The sequence below is a fragment of the Taudactylus pleione genome, unplaced genomic scaffold, assembly GCF_031769625.1.
Source record: "Taudactylus pleione unplaced genomic scaffold, aTauple2 ptg001166l, whole genome shotgun sequence".
Classification (NCBI taxonomy): Eukaryota; Metazoa; Chordata; class Amphibia; order Anura; family Myobatrachidae; genus Taudactylus; species Taudactylus pleione.
The window spans coordinates 254,405-272,519 of record NW_028285567.1 but is presented as its reverse complement, the minus strand read 5'-3'; the positions used below and the strand labels follow the sequence as shown (position 1 = coordinate 272,519).

Below are 18,115 nucleotides of genomic sequence, written 5' to 3'. Positions count from 1 at the left end.
AGGTTAACAGGGTTTTTCAGGCTTTGGTCAGTAGGACATTGGAACGGTATTACCAGCACCATGCTCTTTAACAGAAACAAATCATCTATTGGAAGTTTTAGCTTTAGCACGGATGATACCCAGGAGATAGTCATTTCAATACCAATATTGGTATTGAATAATACCAATTATTCTCTAATAATATTGATTCATTTGCATATAACAGTGCTGTAAAACATGGTGACAGAATTAATATTTCCTCCTTTCATTTATACAGGAATGCACTTTAGGGTGATTCACGGAGTGTCGCATTTCACATTTACATAATTTCGAGTACGCAAACTGTTTCTATACCACAATTGTTTTTTTTTTTTCTGGTGTCCAAGTTGGTGCACAGACTCTCCTTTCCAGGCTACACACAGTGTTATCCCTGTGCCCCCCCCCTAGTGGAGGAAGAAAAAATTTCACTACAGTAAACCGTTACTTTTGGAATTTTTGAAAACTCTGCGTGATCCTCGGGAGTCATATAAAAGATTACTGGGCTAAAGCATGATGGAGTAATGTTGTGAAGTCTAGTCTTTATACTAATACTCCTGTCCATATGCAGAGCAGTGTTTAATAGGTGCGGCTGTCTACGCACCAGGAACATATGCGATTGTTGCAAGTCACCATCGTCCGCAAATACATGTACCCAACACATATACCTCAGTTCACTTTGTAATCGTGCGCAATGCAAATGTACACTATGCAAAGTGGCATAACTTCTACTCGGCATCAAGGTCCAAGTGTTTGCAGTTTGCTATAGAACAGAAAAGGGAACATGCGGCAGAGTGAGCACATCTGCAGAATAGGGCTGTCAAAGCATAGGATGAAACCATCACAATGTTCATAAAGTATTTCAGCACATGAGCAGATTCAGTCATTCCTGCCAAACTACTGGACAGGTATAGAATTTAGCCGCACTGAGTCAATAACACCACACAGTCATTATTCACGCTAATCAACTCCAATTATTGTTATTGTGAGCACCAATCATTTTAGCTAAAAACTTTGGGTGTATGGACTGTGAAATGTGGATGAAAATAACCCAACAACAACTAAGGACAACCAAGCCAGGAGGTGTATTTACTAAAGTGCCGGGTTTTTAGAAGTGGAGGTGTTGCCCATAGCAACCAATCAGATTCTACTTAACATTTATCTAGCACCTTCTAGAAGATAATAGCTAGAACCTGACTGGTTCTATGGGCAACATCTCCATTTCTAAAAACCCGCACTTAAGTAAATTTACAAAGAGTCTAACTGTGCAAGACATCAACCACTGAATGCGAGTTATTGGCAAGAGGATTGAGATATGAAATGCTGATGACTGGCGAGGCTTACAGAGGGTTACATGGGTGCAGTATATGGAATGATCAGCAGGGCTGCAGATTGAAGGGGGGGGGGGGGGAGCTGGAGTAATTAGAGGAAGAACAAGCAGTAATCACCTTTTAGTTTCCTGGACAGAACAGGGCTGCAGGTAGAGCTTCCCCCGGCTGCGAGTCACAGAGAATGGAAGAGTGCAGAGAAATTGTTAAGGGGCATGCAGTAGACATCAGGTTGGGAGAGTTCCTTAGGTAGAATTAGATAGTAATTAGTAGAGGATCACCCCACAGTAATATCATTAGAGGTAGCACAGAGTTATTCATTCTCAGAGGTGAATACAAGAACTGGCACAATTAGTAAGTGACTGGACATGTACAGATGATTACTCAGGAGCTCTCCTCTTACCAGTGTGTGCTTCTACCGATATTCCTACAGCATATAGCAAAAGGATGCCAAGTATTGAAATGGGGCGATGCCAAGTATTAAAATGGGGCGATGCAAAGTTATGTTTTATGCATCACAGAGCGATTAGTTGGGATTTGGAGCCCTATAGCGGTTTCTTCCCCTATGTTGTCCATATCCAAATCCAATGTACTAAGTATTAAACAAGGGACTTAATTAAGAGCCTCAATTACTGGAAAAAAATCATTTAGAGTATAGATTTGCTCCTGGACAAGGGCTGCAAATGCAATATAGTTCCATGACGGGATTATTACTCGAGCTAGGAAACACCTTACTCCCAACTGCAAATCTGTCTGCATATCATAAATGTGACCCCTTCCCCCCTCCCCCCCCCCCTTCCCCTTCCTGCACTGTAACCTTCTAACTGGATTTACTCCAAACACTACATGAGGCCCTAAATGCTAAACTAAAACGTGCACGTTTGCTTTGGAGAAAGAAAGTAGGGAAGTTATCCATGGGACATACTGTATATTATATGTACTAGTTAATTTCTGTCTATACTACAGCTTGGAGCGTTCATGCCTTAAAACAAGATGTGATGTGCAAACGGGCGACGCACCTGCCTCAGGTATAAACAGCTGAACGAAGCTCTGCAGAGCAGGCTGCAGACACAGAACAAGAGAAGAGTGGCACCTACTAAATCCATTCCCGCTCATGCACCCTGAGTAATCCCTATTTCTATTAGTGCCGCATTAACACCACAATGAAGGGAAGCAGCAGCTCAGGCAGAACCTGCTAGCAGCTTAGATGCATTTCTGTAAGAGATCTGACTGCACCTGACGTACAATTTATCTTCACCCACTTCAGTGATGCTCACCCGCTTCCCAGACGTTTAATGTTACATATTTCCCCTTTAGGATGTAATCTCATATGGACAGGGACAATGATATCTCTTGTATATATGTTTGTTTGTGTTTTTATAATCACTTAAATTGCCATTTTCCCATGCTGTACAGAGCTGCACAAAATAATGTTGTTCTATAAATAGTGGATAATAAAATGTAATATAAAAGGTGATGTTACTTTACAGACTGACTGCACAGAGGAGCTACAATTATTAGCATCCGACAAGCAAAGGAACGGAATGACGACCGCTGCGAAACAAGTCACGTTTACATTGTTCTTCTTAAAATGCCAAGAGATCAATACAGCACATAAACATCAAGAAGCAAGACGTACATACATACAATATAACAAAGGGAATATCATCTGAACCTTGTTACACCACCACCAAGGACAACTAGATAGGTATGACTAGTTAGAGGGTATATGTACAGAACACATTCATATTTTACAAACAGCTAACAGAGAAGAGATCCAGCTGTCAGCAGCGTCTATGGTATGATCACTGTATATAATGGGATTGAAGTGTTCTATTTCACTTGCCTATAAGGTCCAAAATGCTTCCACTTCGGTTTCGGCTGCGCGACTCGTCTCGGCATATACTGACGTGCGGTATGCTTCCAGGGGTGGTGAGAACGTGGAGAAGCTCAATGGGAGGAGTCCGGAAAATCTGCTGCAGCAGCTCAAGCGCCCCAGTCACCACATTATGGTCCCGGTGCTGGGTGTAATGTAGCGTCAGCTCATAGATCTAAGAACAGGGAGAACAACACGGAGTTAAGCTACACTGGGAGGGCAACAAGAGGACAACATTCAGACCACATCGTCACAACATCAAGCCGGACACTGCCCCCGCCTGGCTGGCCTCTAGCATTACTATGCTCTAAACCTGCAACGCCCAGCCGGGTCTTCCTTACCAACTAGTCATTAAAAAAAGGACACTATCGGCCCGATTCGGAATTCAACGCAGGTCTGTGTGTGGCCGCATCGGGTGCATTTTAGCAAACTGTACAATAACAAACATAAGCAATTTTTGGTAAGTTCACAAGATTCTGACAGATTTCATCTGTTTCTCTTTGTAAGCATAGGGTAGGTGTAAGTGTTGATGATAATAATGATGGTTGCGGTCACACATAGCGAAAGTGGGTTGGCGCCATGCGTGCGCATCAGTATTCTGCTTTGAAATCTAGTGGAAATTCCCAATGTGGCCGCATTCGGGCCTGCATGGGACTCAGAATCGGGGCAAAGTGAGAACGGAGACACTGGAAGTTTTGTTTGTATAGTTAATTACACTAAACGGACTAGAAAGATCAACATTAATGAGTTTGTACCTGTGTCAGCTGCTCTAATGAAGGGGAGATTTCAGCCTCTTTTCGCGTCACTCCAAAACTGCCTTTTAGACTGGTGTCTTTCACCTGCTGCTGCAGTAGTGGAATCAGATAGCGCAGTGTTAACAAGACACCCAGAATTAAGAGCGTTGGGTGCTCATCCTCAACAGGAACCAGCAAACCTGCAACAGAAGCAGAGGTTGGACTTCTGGCAATTGTGACCAAAGGATACAATTAAAAGTAATGTCTGAGTGATTATTGCGTTTTCTTGTGGGTGCATGGTTGAGTATGGACGTAAAGGATAAAATGTGTAAGTTTGCTATGCAGCATATAGAAATGTGATATTGTTGAAATACTCAGAATGAATGGTAAATGTAAGACATATTTAAATTATAAAGGTACTTTTCTGAAATCATTTAATATCAGTTAGTTATGTTTGATGGGTCAAAACACACATAAAATGGGTCACACATCAGCCACACTTATGGTAGCCCCAAATATGCGTATTGCATATTGTAATACGCACGACCCCATGGTTCTGTGAACTGAAATACGCAATTTACTAGGGGAGAATTCGGGGGAAAATCCGGGTGGTTTAGGGTTCCAATGCCGTCACAAAAGCACATCATGGGTATCGCCTGCAATTCCCTACTAAGAAGCCTATCCATTATACCCCCCAATCCATCCCTAAAACCTAAAAAATACTTTGAGTTTATTTTTATAAAATCCAATAACACCAGCATAAGCTAGTGTTAGCTGTATTATGTTGATATTCTATACATTACATATGGTGATATATGCTCTCTATGTAAAGATGGGTTAGGATATACCACAACCAGGCAATAAATATCACCAGGAGGAATTTACCCAGTAAAACGTTGAGCAGCCACGTGTAGAAATACTGAGTCCTCCGGGAATGCTGGCAGATGTGTACCGCAGAACTAGCCGCTGTGCGGCGGATTGTGGGAGAGCTGCACTTCAGATTGGCTACAAACACTTTCAGTAGAACCTGAAAAGCAAACAGATTACTTACTTAATACACCATATATGTTATATTGACTGACTTTACTAATTTGTAGAATTATTATTTTTTCTATAAAGATGCTTAGGGGTATATTTACTAAAGTGCGGGTTTTTAGAAGTGGAGATGTTGCCCATAGCAACCAATTTAGATTAGGAGCCATCTTACTTAAATTAGTCCTTACTTTACATTTATACTACGATTATTTATACATTAAGAGTTTTCAATCAGAAAAAGTCAAAACACCAAGCGCCACCAGAATTGTGCTGCAATCTTAATTTTAGATCATGGTTTTGTATTCCCATAAGACAATATCCTTACCTTGATTTCATGGTCATTTGCAAAGTTCCCAAAAGCCGCCATGATTTTTGGAATAGCAGCAGCTAGCGTCTCCTGTACCGACTCCTCCTGACGTTTACATATTTTAGAGAGACACGGAAGCAGGTTCACCAGGTACGGTCTGGTTACATGTAAAACAGGAGACATTAAAAACATATAAGAGGATGCACGACCGTAATATACTGCGCCACATTACTGGCACTCATTAAGGTAAAAGCTCTGTTACAAGATGCATGTGTACACTATGATTGGCGCTAGCCTGCATTACACAAATGTTTCCTAACGTTCTCTGAGGCTGGACAGAAAAAGCATTTCATTTGCATGTAACGGGCCTTCTTCACATGTACATATGCTGACATTTGCATATAAAGACTGACAGCAGAACATACAATTGTAGAAGTGCAATCCTGGGAGTATTGGAGCATTTCATAGACTCTCTGCCAATATCTGCCTGTGATTTCATTATCCGTTGTCATCACTATACAATGGACAAGTATAAACCGAAAATATCCTGCACTGAGACAATGGTTAAACGATCATGGGAAATAATAAGTTATACTAGTATTAATACCTCACCATTGTCACTAAAACCACTAACAGGTCTCAGTCAAACAAAACACTGCAGCCATCATTTAAAAGGACAGCTACACCTCATAGGTGAATATTTCGGGATGTAATTAGCATCCCGGTGTGCGGAATGCCAACGGTCTAAATACTGGCACCGGCTCCAGAATCCCGACCGTCAGCATCCCGAAGGTAAATATCAGTGGTTAGGGGAGGGTTAGGTTTAGGGGTTAGTGTTAGGCACTAGGGGAAAACTAGGGTTAGGTACTAAGGGGGGAGGGTAAGGTTTAAGATGCGGGGAGAGTTAGGTTAGGTTTAGGCACAAGGGGGGGTGGTTAGGCTCAGGTACCGGGGAGGGAGTGTTAGGAGTAGGGGTAAGGGTTAGTGGTAGGACACTTACCTACGGGCGTCGGGATTTTTACTGTCTGTATTCTGACCAGCGGCTTCCCGACCGCCGGGATTCCATACCCAACCCAAATATATCACATATGAACTATGGACGTAAAATACATTGCCCAAAGCTACTGACATTCAATGGAATTTGTTCTGAGTAATGCATTACCTGCACTTTTGAGGTCGGACAAGGTGTGCCAGCTCGGCAAACCTCCAGAGGGCAGCTCTGAGGCTCCTGGGGGCCCCGTTCTAGAAAGAGATCAGCAGACAATAATTTGCAAGTATAACAAATACAGGAACACACGCACATTGCAGTGAGAAAAAAAACCCCACACATACAGAAATGATGAAATATTAAACATGCATTAAACAAAAATGCACACGCTATAAAATAAATGTATCTTTTTGATAATAGTAGGCGTAAGCTTTAGACAGGCTTAACCGCCAATACCCGAGGTGTGAACACGTGCTAGGTACATTCAGCTTTCTAAAAAGTTCCGTTATCGACAATAAAACTCAACATGAAATAAAAACAACAACTGCACTATACAGTTTGCTGAGCAGCGCACAGCCAGGCAGCTGGACAAAGGGAAGAAATTGCAATAACTCTGGTTATTGCCGGGTCTACCTGGGTTACAGCTCAGTGTGAAAGGGTCCCTGAGAAATAACGGGGCAGTGTAAACGGCACGACCTGGGTCATGCCTCATACGACTCAATTGGCTGCTTTCAGTAGCGCTTGTAGGTGTCATCATCTTCAAGTATGCACTGTAACGCCGTAAGACACGGGGCCGGTGTGAACGGCTGGATCCGGGAATAACCCGGTCCAACCGCCAGTGTAAAAGGGGTGGAACCTGGCTCTGGCCCATGATCAGTCTGTGGTCAGTGTCCTGGGTAGGACCCAGTTTTTGGTGGAACAGGGGTGAAGCTATACAGCTGTAACATGTTCATATATCCATGTAACCCATTCTTTGCCAATAATGACGTTTTTCGGGGTGCACTGCACCCCGGACGTGAACCCCTTTAGTGTTAGGGACTGACAGAGAAGCCGTGACGTGGCCTAGCAGCTTCCCATTTATTTGCAAATGCATGCAACTAATATCTCTGAATTTCTATGACCAAATAGCCTTCATATATTGTTGCAAGTATTATTCAGTGTGCTGAGGAACAATGTGCTGTCCCACATTTTGGTGGCCAGTGAAGTGGATTCCGCATAACCTGGGCCCCGATATAATTGCTGTTGGCTGCAGCCTACAACTTCTGGGAGTTATGCTGGGTAGACACTAAACGATGTGTACCCAGCACGATCTCACCAGCAGGTGTCCCAGGATTGGCAAGCGCATACCCATTTGCTGATGCCAGGAGCGATGGCGGTGGCCATGCTGCATTCGGCAGCATGGCCACCGCTGCCGATAATCACCTATCGGACCTCATGCAAGTCCGATGGACGATGTCACTTACGACACGCAGGATCGCGCATCGCAAAATAACCGGTACACACTGGCCGATACGTAGTGTGTACCCCGCTTTACACTTCCAAAAACTTGCAGAGACCACCTAGCAAAACATATAGATCCATTAACTGGTCATTTGAACGGTCAACTTTTCCTACCTAGGTGATGCCGGGGAGGACAATTCTACACTACACGATCTCTCTCCAAGCAGAATAGGCACATTTTCATCTTTTTATAATACAGATTGAACAACGGCGGCCTTTAATAGCCGCAGCTGGGGATGAATGTTGCCATTCTCCGCTTTAAGGTAACATACACAGTCATATATAGAAACACAAGCAATTCACCTTTTTAATCTCTTTGTAGAGTTCAAGTTGAAGTCGTGGGAGGTTGGAATCCATCAATGCCTGTAACAAGAGTGTGTTCGGATGAATATAACGCTGTATATCCCTGCCACACGGCTTTTACATGTATGTAATCTTTACAGGACAAAGCACGTCACACGTGATTAAGCAGTGTAGTTTCCGACCCCAATCTTATTTATACCGACAAAGTAAAAAAATAAAATAATTGGGGTCTGATTCAGTGCCACACGCAGTGCCCATGTTAATGTAGTTGAGCGATTTTTTTTGCAATTGCGCATGCGAAAAAGATATCCGAAAGATCCTACAGCGCACGCTTTCCATGGAGTGTACATACATAGGCGCTGTTGCGATCGGGACAGACAGTATCAGAAGTGTGGCAGAAACGCAATGGGCATTCCTGGGCGGCGGGTAGTAGTGCACGCAAAAATGGTCCGCTCAGTGGGCGTATTATGGGAGTGTCAGTGCAAGAGGCTGTGTTCACAGACACACATCTGCAAGCTAAAGAGCTCGTGGGCAGACGCAGAACCTGCTATGGGGGTGCAAGTTTTAATGGTGCGAGTGATGGTGGCGTAAAAATAGTGGGCGGACGAAATGTATAGACTCCTAGAGCATGAATGATGGCAACACACAGAGCCGTAACTAGACTTTTTGGTGCCCTGTGCCAGAGTGGGCATTGGTGACCCCCCACCCCATTTTTTAAATAGGGACATAAGATAGTGCACCTGAATAAAGGCCATGGCCTCATGGGGAAGGGCCAGGGAAGAGATAGGGGAGGCCAGGAGATGCTGGGGATAAAAGAAGAGGAAGCTACAAGTGACAATGATAATAAACAGGAAAACTGACAGGCCCGAACAGCGCCCCCTGCCCTGCGGTGCCCTGGCATAGGTCGCACCACCCTAGTTACAGCCCTGGCAACACTGCACCAGATCAAGGTGGGCTTGTAGTTGTATGTCCAATAATCTGTTAAATAAAGACTAAAAAGATTGTAATCTGCTAATTATCATTATCATCAAAGATCAAAAGTAGACAAACTATAGAAGCCAGGAGACACCTAATGAGCTATGTTATTGTTTTCTACTTCCTGGGAAAGGAGTGAATCTGAATAGATGTAAGGATGACTCAAAGAAGTGAAGAGAGTACGATATTACTGGTTTGTGTAAGTACAGTGACTATGTGGCGGTCTAGTACAGTGAGAGAGACAATCTGTAATGCCCACACTCCTGCTCTACAGCAGAAACACACAGCCTGTGCTGGAGGCAGGAAAACCATGAGCAGACTCACTTTCACCACTTTGTTGAGACACTCGTCGGCCACCATTCTGACGTCGGACTCCGCATCATCGCTGCACAGTAAGAAGAGCTCCATGGCGATACCCAGCAGCTTCTGAAACTCGGGAGAGTTCCTGCAACACACAGTACAGGAAGTGAGTAGCTCCGGCATCTGCATCGTGGCTTCCGTCAGGCCTGCGGTAAAGACCTGGGGCTATATTAACATAGCGGCAACTATTGTAAGCCACTGCAGGTTTTAGCTGAAAATGTAAAGTGGCGCTCACAAGCACGCCGGGCTTTACACGGAATGTGAGTACCGCTTTAAATTTTCAGCTCCAACCCACCGCTTTGTGAACATAGCCCCTGAACTTGTCCTCTTGTATTCTGTGCAGTTACTCTGGTTTGTAATTGACTGCAAAAACGTCTCTTCAGTTCTTAGTGCTCAATAAATAAAACAGCAATAACAGAAAAAGATAGATGGTGAAGAATAAAAATATATACTTGTATACAGACAATGAATTCCCGGCGTCTGTTTCAGACGTTTTATATACAATAAATGTAAAGGATTTAACAAAATTGTATAGCTCTTTAATCAAGTCAAATAATTATGAAAAAAAAAATTATCACATGATTCTGTCATTTAAGCTGCTGTGACATCACTTGCTCCACCCCCGTGCAGTAACCCACCAATCCACACAGGAGATATCTGGCAAGCAGGTCTGCTCAGCTGTCAGTACTGTCGGATTACAAAGAATCTCCCTCTTAACATAGCAGCCTGCTTTAGAGCAGTGAAAGACTTTGTTAAGTATAAACACTCCAGTTAATTCAAGTAAATTATTCATAACCGTAATACACAGCCTTTGAAATAGATTTATGTGAAATCGTGGCTTTACTTTGTCTTTAGAAAATACAAAATTACCTCACATTATAGGATCTACTGATAACATGCGCACAGGATAAAAACATTTTAATGCGGTGAACAGAAAATGTTCTGCACATCACCTGGTAAAGTAACTCTATATAATCTTTACTGCCGGCTACATTATTAGTTACGCTAGATCCCCAAGCATGAAACGGTGCAAACAGTAGCGTTTACATTGGTCACTGTGATGCATTTTACCTTTGATAACCAAGAAAACTGGCATAAATAGTGTTTCCTCACATTTAAACTAAAAACACTGTACAAGTCATTCTTAAGGCAAAGGAATACACCAGGGGTCTTCAACCTTGGCCCTCCAGCTGCTGTGGAACTACACATCCCAGCATGCACTGCCATACTTTTAGCATGCCGTTATATCAAAAAGGTGGCAGTGCATGCTGGGATGTGTAGTTCCACAGCAGCTGGAGGTCCAAGGTTGAAGACCCCTGGAATACACTATCTTATAAATATATGGACTCATGTAGCACAAACCAGAATGAGGACATGGCCTGAGAGTGGACACTGAATGCCAGCAGTTGGCATGCTGACAATGCGATGTTACACTCACTTTGAATATAAGCCTAATCCTATTCGCAGCCTAATCCTGACATCGTCTGTGCAAATGACACCATTATGACAGCATGAAATGACTGATGTAATACACATGTGATGACGCAGGCCGTTTCAGGGGGCAAATTAACATTTGATTCTTCTGAAATTGCATTTTCTAATTATAACTTCTACAGTCAAATATGAATATTTAAAAAAAAAGCAGCAGCAGCATTAGATCCCAGGTGCAATGCTTCCCAGACATTTCATACCATATAGTACAGTGATTCCCAAACTGTGCGCGGCGGCACCCTGGGGTGCCTCAGGACACTTGCAGGGGTGCCTCAGGTTGGTGGTCCAGCACAAAATCAAATTCTTTATGGTCAATGTAATGTAAATATGTGGACAAACAGAAGCACAAACCTGTCCCCACCACATAACTGGCCCTAAGGATGACAGGTAAGCACAATTCACTTCATCAGTACATTTTTTTATGAGTTTCAAAAAAAGTTTGGGAACCACTGATATAGTACATAACACAGATCACGTATTTTGTTTGTGTTTTTTCATTATTATTTTTATTTTTTTTTAAACCTACAAATATCTTTTGAAAAACTTATTTTTTTTAAATGCTATATTTAGAGCACAATAACTTTGCATGGAACAGGACCCGGCCTGTGTTACTAGCAATTTCTGAAGGCAGTATCTCTGAGTAACAATGTACCTCCTGTACTATATGGGTGTACACTACACTAGTACGCTTTCACCCCTTCGATTAGTGTGTTTGGTCATTTCAGCCACACCCATTGCTAAATGAAGATTACAGCCATGCAATCTTTATAGTAAAATATTAGCAGTATGGGTCATACTGTACAGCTCTGTCACTTTCAACTAGAGATGAGCTGGTTCGGTTTTACTCGGATATGTTCGGATCTCAAAAACTGCGTTTAATTGGTTATCGGCTATCACGTGTTTTGGGTAGTCAATAAAATAAATCCGAACTTGCGATAATTTTGGCGAAAAAGAACAGAGTAAATCCAAGTAAAACCGAACCCGCTCATCTCTACTTTCAACATGGCACTAGTCTGTTCCTCAAATTCTCTGCCTTGCTGGCACTGCCACTGGCAACTTTAAGTGTGGTTATTGTGAAGTGGAAACGTCTAGGACAGGGGTGTTCAAACTATGGCCCGCGGGCCAAACGCAGCCCTTTACCTGCTCCAATGCACCCCTCTAACCGAACCACAATTTGGAGTCTTTGATCCGTCGATAGCACCTTGGTGAAAATCACCCCCTGAGTGGAAGCAGCAGCTTACCCACTTGCCCTGGTATCTCGCCTCTAGGTTGTCTCCTAACCCAGCTCCAGGCCACCCATCCAGCCGCAGAGTCAGACACAGGGAGGATAAAGACCAGAGGTTGCTTCCAACAAGAATAGGGACTGTGTCATGAGGAGTATAGGGATCTGGTTTCTGATTGTAGGGATTGGGGCTATTACTGGAGGGAGGAGGGGCACTGGGGACTGTATTAGGAGGAATCCTGAAGGATGTGAACAGGGAGCATGTTTCACCATCTAGCTGTCTGATGAACGCCAAAAAAACGCCTCCTGTCCGAATGCATATTGCCAACTGTAAAGTTTGGCGATTAAGGAATAATTGTCTTGCGGCCTAGGCCCCTCAGTCCCAAAGAAGGGGATGCGGTGGTCAGGATGTCGATGCCGGAATCCCAACACCTGTCAGAATCTCGGTGCCGGAATCCCGAAGTTAAGTAGCGGGGTTGGGGGTTAGGCACTAGGGGGAGTGTTAGGAACTAAGAGGGAAGAGCTGGGGTTACAGTGCAGGGAGGGGGGTTTAGGTTTACGCGTTAGGGGGGAGGGGGTTAGGTTCAGGTACCGGGGAGGGGGGTTAGGATACCAACAGACAGGTGTCGGTATCCTAACCCTGTGGGGATGCCAGCGTCGGGATTCTGACCGCCAGCATCCTGAGCGCCGGCATCCCATACCCATCCCCACTCAATACTACCGCATACAATGACAAGCTGACAATTGTATGCGGATCCACCCAGTCATGTTCTGAAATCTAGTTGAAATAAAGTGGAGGCAGTTCTAGTTGAAAAGTGGGGACCATCTGCATACTAATGGCCAACGGCATCAAGAGCAGGTTAGGTTGGGTACAGATTGCCTGGGCTGTGGTTGGGTGAGCCAGGGAGACAGTCGGGGGGTAGCAACAACCCCCCATATCGGTGCAGAGCATTATTATTTATGTATTAATATTTATTTATATAAAGCCAGCATAATTCGCTGCACTTTACAATTGCATGCTGAGCGGGCATGTGGCCTAGCCCGCCCAATTGGCCATGCCCACACTCCAGCACTGGGGTCCGTCTGATGTCTTAGTGCTCCCGTTAATACCCATGGTTTTGGAATGTTCAACAAGCACATATGGGTGCGATATTCAGGTGCCCACATCCTTTGTCCATATAGCACATGTCCTGCATGGTGACTAGCTACAGCTAGTCACCATGCAGCAGTATCACAGAGACAGAATACCAATGTACCTAAATACTATATGGATCTATGTCCTGTATGGTGACTAGTTAAAGCTGACACCAGTATCACAGAGACAGAATACCAATTATGGAAGCCAATCCTAGGATTCAAGATTGAAAAACGCTCAATCCCGCGATATCCGGGATTTAGTTGGTCAGTTCAGCGGGCGCAGCTAAAGGGACGGGCCAGAGTGGGGCTGCGCAGCAGGACCTCTGACGCCACCTTATGCTGCGCACAGACGGAGCAGACGGGCAACGTCTGAGCGGGTGCTGGGGGTGCTCAGCGTTGTCGGCATAAAAAAAGATAAATGTAAACAGCGCACGCGATCACCAGTCCCAAAATCCCGGAATTGGAATTTCCAATCTCAGGATTCAGATCCCGCCAATTTTAAGCCAAAATATCGGGATTCCGCCGATCACGATCCTGGGTTGGCCTCCCTAATACCAATGTATCTAAATACTATATGGATCTATGTCCTGTATGATGACTAGCGAAAGGTGACAGTAGTATCACAGAGACAGAATACCAATGTATATGGATCTATGTCCTGTATAATGACTAGCTAAAGGTGACAGCAGTATCACAGAGACAGAATACCGATGTACCTAAATACTATATGGATCTATGGCCCTTATTCAGAGGCGGTCGCAAGAAGCAAGCGCTCGCTCTGAATGAAGACGGCCGCTTGCCTTTTCAAGTGTGGCCCCTCCTGGTCACTAGCTAAGCTGTGGGTTACCACCCACAGCTTTAGCGACCAAACAGGTTGATGGTCGCGATGGTCAAGACCATCGCGACCATCGGGGCTTGAGACGAGACCCTAAGGTTGGGTCTCAGCAACCGCAAGCCCCAGGGAGCTTCCTGCTCTGATCGAGCAGGAAGCTCCCCACTGACATCACTGCTGATGTCAGTGCAGCCGTCCACAAAACGGCAGGTGTTCCTTAAGTTTGTGAAACCACCCCCCCGCCACGCCTACAAAACGGGGCAAGCTGTCGATCAACATCGACAGCCGCCCCTTTTGTAGTGAGCACCGCAGCGAGAGAATTTCTCTCTCACTCCAGGGCTTGCGCACGCGCAGTGCGGCAGCTGCGCGTGCGCAGGGCCTAAACATCGACCCGGCTGCGAGAACTCAGCACTTGCGACCGGGTCTGAATGAGGTCCTATGTCCTGTATGATGACTAGCTAAAGGTGACAGCAGTATCACAGAGACAGAAGACCAATATATATGGATCTATGTCCTGTATGGTGACTAGCGAAAGGTGACAGCAATATCACAGAGACAGAAGACCAATGAATATGGATCTATGTTCTGTATAGTGACTAGCTAAAGGTGACAGCAGTATCACAGACACAGAATATCGATGTACCTAAATACTATGTGGATCTATGTCCTGTATGATGACTAGCTAAAGGTGACAGCAGTATCACAGAGACAGAATACCGATGTACCTAAATACTATACGGATCTAGGTCTTGTATGATGACTAGCTAAAGGTGACAGCAGTATCACAGAGACAGAATACCAATGTATATGGATCTATGTCCTGTATGGTGACTAGTGAAAGGTGACAGCAGTATCACAGACACAGAATACTGATGTATCTAAATACTATATGGATCTATGTCCTGCATGGTGACTAGTAAAAACAGTCAGCAGTACCTGAGCGACTGCGCGACAATGTTCTCACATATTGTCAGACAGTGAGTCACACGGTCCTTCTTGTTTGTGGAAGGATCTTTCTTCCTGGAAAGAAAAGGAAAAAAAAAAACAACACAAGAACAGAAGACAGGTTAGACAATACAAAACTATACAGCAGCACAATCTCTGCATAGGAAAATAGATCACAAGACACAAAGGACAAGAGGACTACATTTTACACAAATATATAATTTGAAAAGAAACACACTTTTGTATATTTACAGTTCCACCATTTCTTTGAAACCAAATATTTTTATACGTATGTATTATAGGACTGTTACGAGCTATAAAGGGGGAGATGTATCAAGAAGTGGACCAGTTTAGAAGTTGCCCATAACAACCAACCAGGGTTTACCTATCATTTTAAAATATGTACTTAATAAATAATGGCTAGGAGCCGATTGGTTGCTATGGCCAACTCCTCCACGCTTTAGGATGCTTGATACATTTCCCCCATAAAGTCACCACTCTTTGAATCTTTCCTATGTGGGTTTTGAAATAAATAAGAAGAGCGCTAGACAAGATGATCACAGAAAAATATATATTGGCTATTTAAAAGATCACTAAACCTAAAATAAAAAAGTATAAATAATCTAAACTACCAAAAACAGTAACAGAAAAAAAAAAAAAAAACTTTTATGCAGCACTGTTTAAAAAAATAAATAAAAAAATTTCACCATATAACTTCTGGGCGTTCATCTTCAATACACATGCACAGGACAGACTGGACCACAGAGGAGATATATTACATCTCGCTGCTAATACTATGACAATGGGTGTATTTTTTTTATGTAGTGGTTACATTTTTTTGTGGTTTCTTTATAAATGAAACACATCTGATTATTTTTTTGGGATTTTTTTTTTTTTTTTTTTTTATTTCCTCCCTGCAAATACTGAAGGTTTCAGAAGTGCTCCCAAAAGGGCAAAAAAACCTTCCCAGGGTGCCTTTAAGGGCCTACTGTTAAAACAAAAAATGTCCATCTTTTGAATTTGCCCATAGGAACCACAGCACCATCTAGACAAAATGAATGGTCAATATTAGTGAGGTTTTAAGCAAACAGAAGACAAAGATTGACAGTGCATCAAAAAACAAAAAATGGCTGCTGTTAGCAGGTTTGCATAGACAAACCGTCCGTTTTGCATATTAACCGATGGTCGCATTAACCGATGCAGCGTTATCTTTCACGTATGGGCCGGCCGGATGGGGAAACACAGCATGTGTCACAGCAGGGTACGTAACACAAAATGCAGCCTTTCAGAGAGGAAGAATGCCTGTCTATATCTTGCTGCTGAATGTGAATGAGCCCATCAGCCTTATACAAACTCATCAGCACATTTCTAAAAGCTTTTTTGTTTGTTTGTACAGTCTGCAGGCGATTACTTACAGCTGCTGTGTATGGGGAGTATAGAGTCCAGAAAAGCTTTCACAAAAGCATTATACAATGTTAAAAGAAGGTTATATACCTCATTAAAAAATATATAATTATAAAGAGAAGCAAGCCCATTCATTTACTCCTCTCAATAGCACTTATGAAATAAAATACAAAGTTAAGAATAACATACATTAACAAGTCATTTTTACTATACCACCTGTCAAGATTATAGCCTAATCCGTATAATTATGAAAATAAAATATTAACGTTGTCATGATCTATCCTAAAATCAGAAGTTACTTCCAGCAAATTACTGTGTGTAAGGAAACATATGTATAACCCATATGAGAGTTCCAATGACTCTAAAAGGCTGTCTAAGCTTAATCTGCGTACACACTGATAGATATATTGCACATTCCAACGGGCGATATATATCTATAGTGCATCGCCGGATATGTACAGCGGATATGTCTGTGAACGACGTCGTTCACAGACATATCTGATCTGATGTGCAGCACAGCAGATGGGCGATATATCTGAGATGCATGCTGGTGTGTATTGGTGACCCGCCAATCACCCATACATATGCTGTAGGGACCAGGCAGTGATTGACAGCTCAACTGGGCGTGCACAATTAAATGCCCGCCCAGTTCAGCTGTCAAGCCCGGCACATTGGGCAGACAACTGGTAAGTATGTATACACTTCCAATCATCAGATAGGTCGGTGGGTCAAAAGGCCGAGCCGTTGACTTAGTGTGTACCCAGCTTTAATCTAGAGTGGGTCATAAAGAACCACATTTAGGTCAATACAGATTCAGTCTATACGCCTAACAGAAAACAGAAATACTTCCCCTTATACATCACTGAAAAGAACTCTGGACACATTTGTAACCTGTGAAAGTAACAATACAACATGTATCAATGATATATTCCTGCTCTCTAAATGGCCTCTCACACGGTACGATTTTTTAAAAGTTATGGTTGTTTTCGACCGATTGGAACGACATATCATTTAAAAAGTGTTGTGTGTGGGCATGATAATGATGCCGATGTGTGCTCCTGCTGTTGTTGATCATGGTCGCTGATCTCTTGAACATGCAGAAAGATATCAACCTGTCAGTCACGATTTGGCATACATCGTTCCGTGTGTTTTGCACGATGAATGATTTCATGGACGACGAACGATTTATCGTCAATTTTCCTGGCCACTCTCCTTCACCACTTTGTGCCAGCCGACAGGGAGACAGAAGATGCATCGTGAGGTTGTTTGCAAATCGTTAACAATATATCGTTTGGCAGTAGCCATTAACGACCCATCTATCTCATTTGTACAATCGTTCCATGTGTAGGCACAATATAATTTGACCGGGAGTGTTTAGGAATTCAAAAGGAAATCGCTAACAAGATTGAATCGTTACATACATCATACAGTGTGTACCCAGTTTAAGGAAGCCGTAGCACATTCATTCTCTTAGGTATCAAATATAGTAAGCATATTTCATATGTATATGTGGACAAATTATACCATGTTTAGTTGAATCAATGCTATTCATCTTATCTTATTAGAACTATGCTTGGAGAATTGGACAACAAATCTGTAATATAACAGATTCAGACACGTCACAGTTGGCATTGGACAAGGAAAACAAAGGATAAAACACATC

At 43.2% G+C, this 18,115-nt stretch overlaps 1 protein-coding gene across 5 annotated transcripts in view; it reads right to left on the bottom strand.

Annotated features, from left to right (window-relative positions):
- HTT (huntingtin) overlaps nucleotides 1-18,115 on the bottom strand; it is a 193,421-nt gene that overhangs the window by 143,942 nt on the left and 31,364 nt on the right. For 3 of the 5 annotated variants that reach the window (XM_088462238.1, XM_088462236.1, XM_088462240.1), the window contains exons 2-10: nucleotides 15,040-15,123; nucleotides 9,386-9,506; nucleotides 8,087-8,146; nucleotides 6,458-6,537; nucleotides 5,314-5,452; nucleotides 4,839-4,980; nucleotides 3,975-4,153; nucleotides 3,190-3,394; nucleotides 1,464-1,511 (exon numbers count right to left, since the gene is read on the bottom strand). In XM_088462238.1, coding sequence (XP_088318364.1) covers nucleotides 1,464-1,511; nucleotides 3,190-3,394; nucleotides 3,975-4,153; nucleotides 4,839-4,980; nucleotides 5,314-5,452; nucleotides 6,458-6,537; nucleotides 8,087-8,146; nucleotides 9,386-9,506; nucleotides 15,040-15,123 — 1,058 coding nt within the window. The remainder of the gene's footprint in view (nucleotides 1-1,463; nucleotides 1,512-3,189; nucleotides 3,395-3,974; nucleotides 4,154-4,838; nucleotides 4,981-5,313; nucleotides 5,453-6,457; nucleotides 6,538-8,086; nucleotides 8,147-9,385; nucleotides 9,507-15,039; nucleotides 15,124-18,115) is intronic. The other 2 variants (XM_088462239.1, XM_088462241.1) reach the window with 1 other exon arrangement.